At 40.7% G+C, this 13880-nt stretch overlaps 1 protein-coding gene, 1 long non-coding RNA gene and 5 other non-coding genes across 8 annotated transcripts; 1 reads left to right on the plus strand and 6 right to left on the minus strand.

Moving 5' to 3' along the window:
• Positions 1 to 626: 626 nt before the first annotated feature.
• arl2 (ADP-ribosylation factor-like 2) lies at positions 627 to 4721 on the plus strand. Its single transcript, XM_036596988.1, has 5 exons — positions 627 to 863; positions 1026 to 1136; positions 1663 to 1825; positions 1939 to 2019; positions 4090 to 4721. Exons 1-5 carry the CDS (start codon positions 799 to 801, stop codon positions 4222 to 4224), a joined length of 555 nt encoding a protein of 184 aa, XP_036452881.1. The 5' UTR covers positions 627 to 798; the 3' UTR covers positions 4225 to 4721.
• Positions 4722 to 7641: 2920 nt separating this feature from the next.
• LOC118826439 lies at positions 7642 to 12280 on the minus strand. 2 transcript variants are annotated; one of them, XR_005008751.1, is made up of 14 exons: positions 12227 to 12280; positions 11625 to 11657; positions 11374 to 11409; positions 11150 to 11185; positions 10705 to 10754; positions 10449 to 10494; positions 10223 to 10274; positions 9826 to 9867; positions 9614 to 9659; positions 9411 to 9434; positions 9106 to 9160; positions 8261 to 8312; positions 8055 to 8087; positions 7642 to 7782 (listed from the first exon to the last, which is right to left on the minus strand). It is a non-coding gene; the product is annotated as an uncharacterized LOC118826439 (long non-coding RNA). The 2 variants fall into 2 exon arrangements; XR_005008752.1 differs by lacking the exon at positions 9106 to 9160 and having other exon boundaries at positions 12227 to 12275.
• LOC118826791 lies at positions 7932 to 8004 on the minus strand. The gene has a single exon (XR_005008793.1). It is a non-coding gene; the product is annotated as a small nucleolar RNA SNORD31 (small nucleolar RNA).
• Positions 8994 to 9066, minus strand: LOC118826793. Its single transcript, XR_005008795.1, has one exon. It is a non-coding gene; the product is annotated as a small nucleolar RNA SNORD31 (small nucleolar RNA).
• LOC118826794 lies at positions 9237 to 9359 on the minus strand. The gene has a single exon (XR_005008796.1). It is a non-coding gene; the product is annotated as a small nucleolar RNA SNORD22 (small nucleolar RNA).
• On the minus strand, positions 9727 to 9791 carry LOC118826790. The gene has a single exon (XR_005008792.1). It is a non-coding gene; the product is annotated as a small nucleolar RNA SNORD29 (small nucleolar RNA).
• Positions 11023 to 11094, minus strand: LOC118826792. Its single transcript, XR_005008794.1, has one exon. It is a non-coding gene; the product is annotated as a small nucleolar RNA SNORD31 (small nucleolar RNA).
• Positions 12281 to 13880: the final 1600 nt, after the last annotated feature.

Here is a 13880-nt window from a genome sequence, read left to right on the forward strand (position 1 = left end):
ATCCATTCATGGTGAAGGTGTACATATAGGTTGTTGTAAGGCAAAATAATACCCAAAGAAAAACCTTTTTTCAGATTCACTACCTAGTTATCACGGCATACAAAACTCAGGAGAGGTCTGGGTTTGCTGGTAATTTTAAATAGCACATTCATATCGTATTTGCAGTGTAAACATTGTGTCTCCTGGTTCCTATCACCAGCACTGTAAACATATCTGAAATCTTCAGACGTCTGGTTCCTATCACCAGCACTGTGAACACATCTGAAATCTTCAGACGTCTGGTTCCTATCACCAGCACTGTGAACAATGTTGACTTTCTCTATAATGAAGTTTCTCTACGGTGACGCATTTCATTCACATCAAACCACTATGACTGACTTTGTTTACATCAACTACTGAAGTATGCAGACACTTTTAAAATCGTTGGAGTTCCCCTTTAACTCTACAGGGTGAGCAGTAAAAGGATGGTTTTCCTGCGATTGACGGTTGGTTTAACCAATCAAAACACAGACTCGCCCTTAACCGGGCCGAGAGGTGGGCACGGAGGCATGAAAGTCAACCAATCAGTTTCCTCGACCATTTTTCGCAGTGGACGGAGTGACCAATGACGTTTGAGTATGTTGGAGCAAACAACAGCAACACTTCCTGGTTTCAGGGCGAGCGCCGTTGGCTTGATGGAGCAGCATAGAAGAGGCGCTTTCTGAAGAACGACAATAGACTTTAACCAGAGATGTAATTTCAGATTAATAAAGTCTTTCAGGTATTGTTTTGTGGTCATTTGTGGAAACAGCGTTCACTATGGGTTTACTGACGATACTGAAGAAGCTGAAGCATAAGGAGCGGGAGATGCGCCTCCTAATGCTGTATCCTTCATGTAACGGCAGTGGAGATGTGTTCTTAACGCCTAAAGCTGATGTGTGTTACTGTGCTTATCTATACTGTTTTTTATCACCATTCTTGTTACTGATGTAAAATGTAAAATGCTCTAATGCTGTCCTGCTGCTCCTTAACCACCATGACTTTAGTGGACTGGACAATGCTGGAAAAACAACCATCTTGAAGAAATTTAATGGCGAGGATGTCAGCACTATTTCTCCCACCTTAGGATTCAACATAAAAACACTAGAGCATAGAGGGTAATATACAAGCACTTACTGTTGTAGTAAAACTCCTGTATGAAGCCAGAGCAGTTAACTTAATCGATGTCATATCTGAAATGTTAAAATTTGTCCGCATGTTCTCTGAGCTCACCTGAGCACAAATCTGAAGAAATTTTACTAATAGATCTAACCATAAGCCTAAAAAGTGAGTTTTTGTTGCTTAATTTTATCAGAGTAAATTCAGTATATTGGATTGGATTACTGATTTTTTACCCATGAATAGAAGATCCAAATATGATCATGAATGAAGGCATGAAAATGACAGTCAAAAGTTGAAGTAAGTATTGTTAGACGTTCATCAAAGGTCTATACACAGTATCGTCACTTTAAACCTATCAGAACTAATTCTGTGCCAGTTTGCTTTATCATAGTAAATTGACGTGTTAAGCATAAATGGGTTAATTCAGATTATTGCTTAAACTCTGTAAGTAAATGTGCATTTGACTTTTGTAGGATATTTACCAGGCTCCTTGGCTGTCTCTTTCGTTTAATGTGGGAACAGGTTCAAATTGAATATCTGGGATGTAGGAGGTCAGAAATCATTGCGGTCGTACTGGAGGAATTATTTTGAAAGCACAGATGGACTGGTGTGGGTGGTGGACAGTGCAGACAGACTGAGATTGGAAGACTGTAGGAAAGAACTCAATGCACTGTTACTGGAGGAGGTGAGAAAGTTCAATCAGTAGTACTGAACTATTCATATATTTGACTGTATTCTCAAGGAGTACTCAGTCATCAAAAAATGTGATCTTGCATCTCTGTTTGTTGCTCATACCAGAGACTAGCAGGAGCCACCCTTCTTGTATTTGCCAACAAACAAGATCTGCCTGGAGCATTGTCCAAGGATGCCATAAAAGAGGTTAGTGTTTCTTCTTTATGTAGATCAGGGGGCTATTTCAAAAATCAGGATTTCTAAGGTAGCCAGATCAGCTTAAGCCCAAAGTTAGCACTGTCCAATAGAAGGAGAGCTAAGGGATGTTCCTGTTGGACATTCCTCACTTTTGGCTTACATCTTACAGCAGACTGAGAAGTCCTACTTTGAGGAATACCCCCTTAGGGACTGGGACGTATAGGGTCATATATCTGCACAGTGTTTCCATGCTTTAGTATTTGAATTTAGTAATCAAGAGTTTGACTCCATAATGCTTTGGCCCCTGAGGACATGACCTGCCCATCCCTGACATACATCACAATTACTTGATGGATTGTTGTAGCTCAGCCCAGCACTCTTCATTCTCAGGTCTCTCAGGTCACAGCATTGAACTTTATAGAGTTTTTTTCAATAAAAATAATCAAGGTCGACATGATTTGAATTTTATGTTGGAACAAAGATAACACTAACATGCTGTAGCCATTTCCTGGGTACGCCTGCAAACAAGGCAATGATTGCATACTAGATATTAGGGTTGAGAGATATGATGGTAATACTGTATGTAAAAATGATGATATTTGAAAATGATGACAGTATTTCAAAATTATAAAGTGTCAAATTTCTATTTCTGTCTGAACACACAAGCACATCCATCCATTTTATTTTAGAAGGCTCACCGATTGGTGGAGCTAATAGAAAAAGGGGGAAATCAGAGCCATGAAAAACCTCAGAAAAACTAAGCATGATAGCAGCTCAGCCACAGCAGAGAGTTAAATGTATCAGTTGTGTCAACTGAGCACCAGTTTTCAGAATCAAGCCTGTACTGTGGTGGATGACACTGTTTGGGGCTGTAGCTGTTTGTTAAGGTAGCCTATCAAGCCGTATATCCAAACACCACAGAACAGCTTTAATTTCGCCTTATTGTCCCTTCAGTGGTTGCTTGGCGTGACTTTCTCAGGTTTGAATCATTAATTTAAATCAACTAACTTGTGTCAGTACTTCAGTTAGCCAGAATCAAACATGTTCTGTGATGGGCAGAACTGCTAGAATGCTAACAAAGCTAATGCTAACCAGCTTCTCTCTCCTAGTAAGCAGCACTGATTAACATTTATCAGTTGTTTGATAGATGGTTTGACATCTATTGAATGGTAGTTTGAGAATCATGCACTGTGTTCACTGATTCGGTAACCATGTAAATTGAGCTACTTTTTTTATTATTTTTAAAATAACACTAGACAAGAAGAGCAAAGTGTTAAAAGTGACTTCTAATACCAGCAGCTCAGCTTTTGTTTTTTTGTTTTTGTTTTTTTACTTAAATATCATCACATACCCTATACCCTGGTGAAATGACAGGAAGGTATGAAAAAATAGATTCAACCCAAGCCTACTAGATATTGCCATCTCAAACCCATTTTTTTTTTTCTTTTTAAAATCATTTCATAATGCCAGCTGACTTTTTTGTGGTATGAACATTTTATGATGAGTGGAGTAATACCACTGGCCCACAATTACAAAATCCTGAATAAAACCTAGTTACATAAACTTATATTAAAACTTATCATTATCCAATAATCTCTTTCTTTGGAGTCTAGATGTCAAATTACAATCTGCCGCACCTGCTCCCGTGTTTTCATTTCTGCTCTCAAAGTTTTTGATCAGACGCACTAATGTTAGGTAAGGGAGCAGGAGGTGAGGCAGCATGTTAGAACTCTGCAGCAAAGTAGATCTCCATGAGGAGGATTGGTGACCAATCTTAATCCTGGTTCTGGAGTACCACTGCTCAGCATTTTGTATTTACTGCTCTAACACACCCAGTTCACCTCAGGAAAGGCTTGTTAGTTGATTAGATGCATCGGGTCTGGTGGGAGCTTGGTCAATTCTAAAATGGGAAAGACAGTGCTACTTCAGGACCAGGACTGACAACCAGTGCCATACAGTTACCATGTTAGAGGTGCAACTTTGTCAGAACAGCTCAGGTTTTTCCCCCGCTGGGTGCAGAGGTTTGTACTTGCAGATCCAGAACAGTTTACATTCTCTAATATGATTCTCTTTGGACAGGCACTAGCTCTAGATGAGATCAAGACGCATCATTGGTGTATAGTGGGCTGCAGCGCGGTAACGGGTGAAAACCTCCTGATGGGTGTCGACTGGCTCCTGGATGACATTGCTGCTCGGATCTTTACAGCAGACTGAAAAAGCTGCCTTAAATATTTAAATTCCAGTCAGCCAATTTTGCTGCAGTTGTAACTACAGAAATTAGTCTCAGTCGGAATCTGTGGTTACAACAGAGGGCACTTCAACTACAGTGTGATTTTGAAGGATTCGCTTGCCCTGCACCCTTGTCATTTTCAGTTCATTAATGATGCAGAATTTCACATTGCCACTCTTCCAAATTTGAGTAAGCGATACATTTAAGCCTCTATTTTCTCACATACACACTGAAAACTGTTTTTTACCTGTTCAATGGGAATGGAAAACAAAGGTCTTCAAATAAAGATTTGTGGCACCATGAGTGGAAGACTGAAGATGCACTGTGCAGTAAATGTACCAGCTCTTGGTAATTCTGCAGATCCTTGCCCAGGAAATTGTTTGCCAGTGATTTTTATGGTTTTTGTAGTCTCACAATGACCATCAAATGAGTGTTTACACACTTTGAAATAAGCCAAATAAATATGACCAGTTCACCAGAATGTACATCTTTTGCTGTTTCCTCCCCTAAAGATTAAAATGACTTTTTTTAACACATCACTTGTAATGTTTTGTGCATTGCATTTTTCAGTGAATACTGATACTGCACTATTAACATTTCACAATCACCAAAGGATTCCAAATGCTTCTCAAGCCCGTTGTGGCTAAAGGTTTGTTGCCCGTGTTCCATTTTGCATACTTCCCTTGTAACTTGATCAATGCCAATTCCAAATGATACTGTATCATTTGAGCAGAGCAGCTACTTTTCCATCATGTGAATTTCATTAATGATCCAACATAAGTGGTCTAAAAGTACTGGGGAGAGGAAAAAACCCTCTTGCAATTGACTTACATAATATACATCATACATAATATATTTTAATGAATATAACAATTCAATAAAATAATTTTTTTTTGTCTTCTGCAAGTTACTATTTGAGATACAGGAAAGCAACAATAACATGCATAAATAACATCTTTCAAAATTTACAGAAAATGTATGTGTGGGACACGAGGCATATGCCTTTTTTTAAGACAGGGGTGTCCAATCTTATCCACAGAGGGTGGGTGTGACTGCAGGTTTTCACTTCTACAAAGCAGGAGGTCACCTGATTAAATGTTTGAAGACTACGACCAACTGATTACACAAGTAGAATCAGGTGTTTGGAGTGAAAACCTGCAGCCACGCTGGCCCTGTGCGGATAAAACACCCATTTTAAGATGTTCAGGTGTAGCTCCAGGCTTTGTTTCTTGCTGATGAATATGCTCCACATTATAGCCATGTTTTGTCCTAAACCAGTGCTGGGGAACTCCGGTCCTGGAGGACTGGATTCCTGCACAGTCTGGGGATTTTCCAACTCAGGCACACCTGATTTAACTTATCAGTTAACAACCAAATATGGTAAGTGTGCTATAGCAGGGAAATCCCCATTCTGGTCTGGGCACAAGGGGGAGAAAAAAAATATATATTAGGATGTGTGAATAATTCAGAGGCATTTTAAAGCCAAGAACTACACAGAAAGCAGGGTTCATTTCCTCCATTGATCTGAACTGTAAGAAATTTTAACCATATACCAGAGCACTGCAAATCGCAATATTCTCCTCTTGCCCCTTTTGGCTACAAAAGATTATTTGCCAGAAGTTCTGCCACGGCCACTGTATAAATAGCACGCAAAAAAGGGGACGTTTGGCCAAAATACCTGGTGTTTGTCAATGAAGTAGTCTTATAAAAAAATAATAATTAAAAAAATTTAAATCACAGACCACTAAAAGATATGCAGAGATGACCAATAAAAAAATAAATAAAAAATTTAGATGGGACTTGAGACTCAACCAGATCTCATCACTATTCTAGGGGCGTCAGAGTAGACAGTCATTAGATACACTGTATTGCCAAAAGTATTCGCTCGTCTGCCTTCTCACGCATATGAACTTGAGTGACATCCCATTCTTAATCCATACAGTTTAATAAGATGTCAGCCCACCCTTTGCAGCTGTAACAGCTTCAACTCTTCTGGGAAGGCTTTCCACAAGGTTTAGGAATGTGTTTATGGGAATTTTTGACCATTCTTCCAGAAGCGCATTTGTGAGGTCACACAGATGTTGGACGAGAAGGCCTGGCTCGCAGTCTCCACTCTAATTCATCCCAAAGGTGTTCTATCGGGTTGAAGTCAGGACTCTGTGCAGGCCAGTCAAGTTCTTCCACGCCAAACTCGCTCATCCATGTCTTTATGGACCTTGCTTTGTGCACTGGTGCGCAGTGATGTCGGAACAAGAAGCAGCCATCCCCAAACTGTTCCCACAAAGTTGGGAGCATGAAATGGTCCAAAATCTCTTGGTATGCTGAAGCATTAAGAGATCCTCTCACTATAACTGAGGGGCCGAGCCCAACTCCTGAATAACAACCCCACACCATAATCCCCCCTCCACCAATCTTTACACTAGGCACAATGCAGTCAGACACGTACCGTTCTCCTGGCAACCGCCAAACCCAAATTCGTCCATCGGATTGCCAGACAGAGAAGCGTGATTCGTCACTCCAGAGAACATCTCCACTGCTCTGGAGTCCAGTGGCGGCGCGCTTTACACCACTGCATTCGACACTTTGCATTGCGCTTGGTAATGTCAGGCTTGGATGCAGCTGCTCAGCCATGGAAACCCATTCCATGAAGCTCTCTACGCACTGTTCTTGAGCTAATCTGAAGGCCACATGAACTTTGGAGGTCTGTAGCAGGAAGTTCGTGACCTCAGCATCCGCTGACCCCGCTGTGTCATTTTACATGGCCTACCACTTCCTGGCTGAGTTGCTGTTCCCAATCACTTCCATTTTGTTGCAATACCACTGACAGTTGACTGCGGAATATTTAGTAGCGAGGAAATTTTACGACTGGAGTTGCACAGGTGGCATCCCATCACGGTACCACGCTGAAATTCACTGAGCTCCTGAGAGCGACCCATTCTTTCACAAATGTTCGTAGAAGCAGTCTGCATGCCTAGGTGCTTGGTTTTATACACCTGTGGCCATGGAAGTGACAAACACATGAATTCAATGATTTGAATGGGCGAGTTAATACTTGGCAATATTGGACTGGAGTAGTAATTGGAACTCTTTAACCCAGAGCAAACCAAAAGCACAATGTTGGAGTAGGTTGTTCATCCACAGCAGGTTGTGTGGTTTAGCTTTATTTAAGGAAAGCCACTCTTTAAACTAGTTAAAACTAGACAATTTAGCCTTTACATGTGCTTAATCAAATAGTTACAAAAAAGTCAGATTGTCAGTTATCTGATCAACACACTTGCACGCACTTGAGGAATCAGATAACTGGAAAACTTCAGGGTCCAAGTCAAACAATTTTCAGCCAATAGACTAACAGCTTGTTCATGCCCTAGCCATTAAAAAAAAAAAACACCCACACATGCATCTTGAATATTGATAAATTTAAATTCTTTATTTCAAGCATATAGTTGGTTTCAGCATCACTCAGTGTTTTGCTGCCACCTCACAGCTGCTTTCTTATTTCCAGTACCACTGCCTGTTTTTGCACATGCGCAGGTTGAGATCTCCTACAGGTAGGGGTGGGGGGTGGGGAGAGAAACACACAACCTTGAAGTCACTTGATGAAGAAAGTACGATTTGCCATCTTGCTGGCACCTTTAACTGCCACTCCTAAGCTGAAACTTGTTTCAACATGGCTGCATTACTATGCATCCGAGATAGATCAGAGGGGATACCAATCAGTCAGCTCAATCAGACTGGGGCGGTATTCACAACTCATCATTTCTATAACTTTGTGCTGAAAGTCATTGTGATGTATTAATGAGGCATAACTTCTTACCTGTTTAGAAGTTATCCAACTCAGCAGATCCACCTTAAGGTAAAGGAACAATTAGTTTTTGTTTCAAAACAGGCACACTTTTGAAGTACATGTGCATCATCAGTAACAACATTTATCCTCAGGAATTCAGATGAACAAGATTCCCAAAATGAATCATCATAAGATGCAGAATGTTGAAACAGTTAGAGTAGTGATTATGGAAATACCTGAAAAATTCCACCAAGTTTGTCTAGTTCTCCTATTCTTGAAAAGGCAGCCCTGCAAGGAAACAATAATGACTGATCTGGCCACAATGACATGTATGACAGAATAGAGGTTTGCACAGGGGCTCAAGAATAAGTGGTGGAAAACTTCTCAAAGTGTCCTGGGGTTTGTACACACTGAGGAACTACACTTAGGCAAAAAATAAATAAAACCACACCAATGAGCTTTAGTGTTGGTTTAAAACCTCTGTTGCATATAGCTTGACAAAAACAAGTGCACACTTAAACACCAACAGTGATGCAACTTTAGACTGGGCAGATGTACCACCTAATCTATTTTGCAGTTAGACTGATTGCAAAACATCTACTTGAGCAGTGTGTGAATTCTCAAAACTGAGTGGTAAAAGTAAAGATTAGCCATTTAGTTGAGGATTAAAATAATGTGTATACCAATGACCTGTAACCAAGAGCACACCTGCTGTCCTTCAGCCATTTTTCTGAATGATTATTTATTTAAAAAAAAAAAAGCAGCATGTGCCACTGAGGTCCAAGATGATTCAAAATATTGGTGTACAAGGCATAAGCTAACAAGAAACAATTAAACCAGTGCACTTTAATCAATCATTCTCCAAATGAGTGGAAATAACTATCTGCCATTTTGTAGACACCTCATGGGTTCCAGTGGCATGTCCTGCATTGAACAAGTCTGTGAAAACTATTAACCAGTCATTTCAGGCAGATCAGAGGGGATACCAATCAGTCAGCTCATAGTCAGACTGGGGCGGTATTCGCTACTCATCATTTCTCTTCAGTCTGCAGTCAAAAATTCACACCAACTCTATACCCACCTGATGTTCAAGGAAGCAAGCCCCTTTTGCAGAAGACAGCACTACATTCCACCAGCTAAAAGAAAACCAAGACTTTAAAAAAACACTGAAGCAGAGCTCAAAGTGAGCCCAAGTAGTATTAGAGCTGGGCCGCTCAGACTGTTGGTAACCCAACGGGCCATCCCCTTATTACCCTGGCAACACCAGTGGGTTCACCTTTTCAGGTTCTGGTGTTGACACAGGGTGTAAGACATGTGCAAGTTTCATCACATGAACCAGCAGCTAGTATTGATAATTTATAAATGTGTAAAGTGCAAGCTGCTTACCAGTTTATGAAGTCTAATGTGGACCTGCCAAGTTAAGAAGGAACAATCAGTTTGTTTAATACCAACCCAAGTACACACAAATGTACCTTTGCATCATCAGTAGTAATATTTCTCTACAGGGGTTCAGACGAACGAGACAAAGTAAATCATCCCAAGATGCAGAATGCCAAAAACAGCCATATGAAGAATGGTTATGGAATTACCTGGAACTGGATGCAGACTCTGATTTTAACCTCTAGAATGCAGTCACTGCAAGTAAAAAGAAAGAGATGAAGCACCTTGCATGCCTCAGACAGATATGGCACAAGTGTACATAATCTCTCAGGTGTTCATACATTTTCACAGTGGTTCAAAGTGAGCTTAGGATCTTCATCACAGAGATGATAAAGTTAGTTAAAGACATTCAGATACTTACCATGATCATGAGCCCATTCTCCAACTAAACTTCAGATTTGACCTGTTGAACACAAAATGTGATCAAGTTAGGTTAAGATGAAAACTTGGCACACCTCAGAAGTCAAGACACAAGCCAACCACTAAAACAGGGAAAACTGGATTTAGAAAATGTTGGAATCTACTTGGCAGTTTGACATGTCAATTTAAGGCCAATTAAACTGATTTCTGCACAATGACATGACCATCAATTTATCTTTAGAGACAAGTAATGGTGCTGTTGAGAGAGTGAAAATCTCAGCAAGCCACAAGGAGAGGGGCTAATGGGTGACTCTGCAGTTCCAGCAGCACATGATTGAAGTTGCTTCAAAACCAGTACAAATAGCTTTAAAATACAACATACTAGAATGTCCACTTACCCTTATCTGGAAAATCACCCACTTCCCCAGACTGCCAAGGCACAGAAAAGTTCTAAACAGAAACAATGAGCAGTTATACATAACCTCATGACAAAAATTGAGGAAACTGAATCTGCATCTCTCAGATGTTATTAGGTTTTTCACATCGGTTCAAACTGAGCTAAGAAAATTCATCACAGAGATAAGGCTCAACTGTTCTCAGAAGGATCCATTATGGAAGACTTACCAATCATGCGCTGCAGCCGCAACAGGTAGTCGTCACATTTAGCCTTCTGTGGGAGAGAGCTGTGATTAGTTATGAACTACATGAAATTAGTTATGTGATTAGTTATGAAATACAAATATGAAGCCAACACTTGTCTGATCAGCCTTTGGTGACTAGATGCCATTTGACTGAATAGTCGTCCAGACATGGGATAAACCCTGTTTAATCATCTCCAACTACATCTGTATAAAACCAAAATGGTACAAAAACTTTTTACCTGAAGCTGGACACCGTTGTCAAGCACCCATGGCCTACACGCAAACATTCCTACAAGGTTATTTAAAAAAAATAAATAAAATAAAGTTAGCAAGGTGTAAAAGAGCACAATATGGCAACAATAATTTGGGGATGTACATTTTGAATGCTTAACATGAACCAGACACATGCTTGTCACAAGAAGATACTGCTAACTGTGGTGGGAGAAGGCCCATCAACACCAATGCCACTTGAGGGCTCATGAGCTCCAGTCATAACAGGTCTTCCACAGGACCCCAGTTAAAGGTGTTTTCAATTGCACATTTTGGCAAGCATTTGATGGATCAGAGGGGATACCAATCAGTCAGCTCAAATCAGACTGGGGCGGTATTCACAACTCATCATTTCTCCTCAGTGGGAGACTGATACCAATGCATGCAACTCAAAAGAATGAACAGGATTCTTACCAGAAGCAGAAATGTCTTCCACAGATACAAGAAGAACTGCAAGACCACAGAAGAAAAAGACAAGTGTAAGTGATTGAGAGCAGAATGTACAGATATCCTTACAACAGAAAGTCAGGGTTTCAGATTTAAAATGTAAGCATCACTGCAAATCAGACATATGCTTGTCAATAAACTCATCACAAGAGACCCATGTAAAGCAGGAAGGAGATGAATGTTTGTCTTACCAATAATGGAGCAAAGCTTAGCCCAGTAGTTTAAACCTGCAAAAAGAATTTGAAGACTGCAGTCACTCCACACTGAGGATTAACCAAACCTTTAACTCTGTTATAACTACTCAGAAAGAACAGGGCTTCTTCAAAAGCATTCGGAAAGAGAGAGTTCAGGAAATCCTCACAGTAGTTCAGTATACAAAGCAATCTGCATGGATCTGATTTACTGCTCAAATGAAAAATAAAACGAGAAGGATAAAACGTACCTTCAGCAGTCTCGCAGGCCACGCTCCCTCTATCTGCAAAGATAAAGAGGTGTCTGGTCAGTACAGGCCACGTGCATGCATGAGAGAAACTTCTAGCACGTGCAAAGACCCGCACAACACACCAAAAGCTGCTTTAAGTGTAAAAAGCAGAGCACTTTAATGAAAACTCTCTCCTCAGATAAAATAATTGCAATCACAGCATTTCAGTACAGGTCTGTGAAAGTTATCATCACCGAGAGAGGTCAGCCATCGCGGCTTCATGACGGCGGAAAGGACAGAGAACTAATTCATCAATCCACCACCAAAAAGGGTTAATACACTATGTTACGGATATATTAACATGTTTATCTCAATAACGAATCCGGGATAAGACACACTATCATCACCAAGACAAGGATGGCTGCGGATTTGAAATCAGTCCAGAGCGGAACGGGCTGCGTAGACTGACGCAGCAAAGGACTGCTGCTTTACAACGTTCGTAAACACGCACATATATAAATATACATATACTGACTGTGCAAGCCTGACCTGAAACACTAAGGGTAAAAATGAAAATTTGTCTAAATTAAAAGCAGTGAAACCAAGCAGACGACCAAACTCACCGTAATCTCTCCCGCAGTGAAGTGGCCGAAGGAAAGGCTGCAGCGTAATTTATCTGCCCCAAAAGCCCCGCCTTCTTCTCACAGACCCCGGATAAAAGTCTCTGCCGATTTTAAAACTCTCATCATGCCTAGCTTACTGTATTGTAATATATTAGTAATAAAATAAAATAAGCACTACAGAGTGCTTAAAAATGCTGATTCATCTTTAAAAACTAAATAAAAGTAAAAAAACATTGCTATGTTTTTAAGCTGAGGCACTACCTGAAATGTCACTTCCTCTAAGACTTCCTCTCATCGTTTCAGTGTCTTCCCACCAGATGGCGCTCCTCTTATGGGTCCTGTTGCACAGACTGCCTCCGCTCTGTCACGTCTTCCGGGTTTCTCAGACGTGGAGGGCGCTCCCGAGCGAGTCCAAAATGAATGGGTTGAGATGAAGCGTTTGAGCAAAACCATAGTTTATAAACGCTTAAACATTTTAATACAAATAGTACATTCATTTTTTGAACACAGAACAGCATAAAACATTTTAACACCGCTGTTATATTTGTCAGCGCTTTTGAACTCGAGTTATAGGAGTTTATAAAACAGTTAGTTCCGGCCACGCAAGCTGATTGGTTGAGAAGTGCTCTAACGGCGCTGTTATTTCGTCATAACATGGCGGGTTTTTCACAAACACTGTATCACTCCGCTGAGACGCCGTTGCTAAGCAATGACTTTGCTAGGAGACGTTCAAGCTATTTGGACGTTCTTACTTTGCGCACAAACAGAAAATGGATACTTTTAAGATCACATTTGACCGACAGCCGATTTGGTCAGACTCTGAAGATGAGACTACACTAAATTCTGAAACGGTCAGTTGGTCTGTGTGGAGCTGGAGAACGAACTGCTGGTTGTGCAGCGAGTGAGCGGAGCTCGTTACTCAGACGTAGCAAAGAGCTGCTTGGTAAGGAACTATAATTTGGCGGAAGGAATCGCTAACATTAAAACACCCCTCTGCTGTTCTACGGCTTAATCAAAACTGCGCCTCGTGTATGTACATGACGTCAGTGAGCGCGAACAGCCAATGAGCTGCTCCGCTCGCCAAACAATCAACACTCAGAAGCAGTAATTGTAGCGTCCTGTGGCCCGAAACCGTTTGCTGTGGTAAAAAAAGAAACATGCAGAAAAGTTTTTTTTTTTGTTTTTTTTTTTTTTTTTTTTGCTTTTTAGAGGAATACAAACTTCTACTTTTTAAAATTAATGGAAAGTTCTGGGCAAGTGATTAGAAACTATTTAAATTTTTTAAACTTTTCGTTTTTAGCCATTTAGCTCAGTTCACCCCATTCATTGAGGACTTGCTCGCGGGCGCCCTCTGGCGTTTTGCTGTCATGTTTTTGACAGAACTGGGGAAACAGGAGGGGGAAAGGCTCCCCTTAAACTGGTGTGGTGCCCAATCTCACATCCTCGTCCTGATCTTACCAGAGAACTTGTTTCCTGGTTTCCAGCCACGGAACTGAACCCCTTTTCGCCCCATTCACTTGAATAGGCATGCGCCATCTTGGTTTACCTCATGTATCATCAAGTTTCTAATCACTTGCCCAGAATTTCACACCGTCTCTTATGATACATGAGGTGAACCAAGATGGCGCATGTATCTAAATATCTAAATAACAAA

The sequence above is a fragment of the Colossoma macropomum genome, unplaced genomic scaffold, assembly GCF_904425465.1.
Source record: "Colossoma macropomum unplaced genomic scaffold, Colossoma_macropomum, whole genome shotgun sequence".
Lineage (NCBI taxonomy): Eukaryota > Metazoa > Chordata > Actinopteri > Characiformes > Serrasalmidae > Colossoma > Colossoma macropomum.

What these genes read in the sequence shown, in the direction of transcription:
- arl2 (XM_036596988.1), top strand. Translation starts at nt 799, where the DNA reads ATGGGTTTACTGACGATACTGAAGAAGCTGAAGCATAAGGAGCGGGAG. An exon ending in GAGATGCGCCTCCTAATGCT is followed by an intron (nt 864 to 1,025) that starts GTATCCTTCATG and finishes CCATGACTTTAG; the next exon opens with TGGACTGGACAATGCTGGAA. An exon ending in AAAACACTAGAGCATAGAGG is followed by an intron (nt 1,137 to 1,662) that starts GTAATATACAAG and finishes ATGTGGGAACAG; the next exon opens with GTTCAAATTGAATATCTGGG.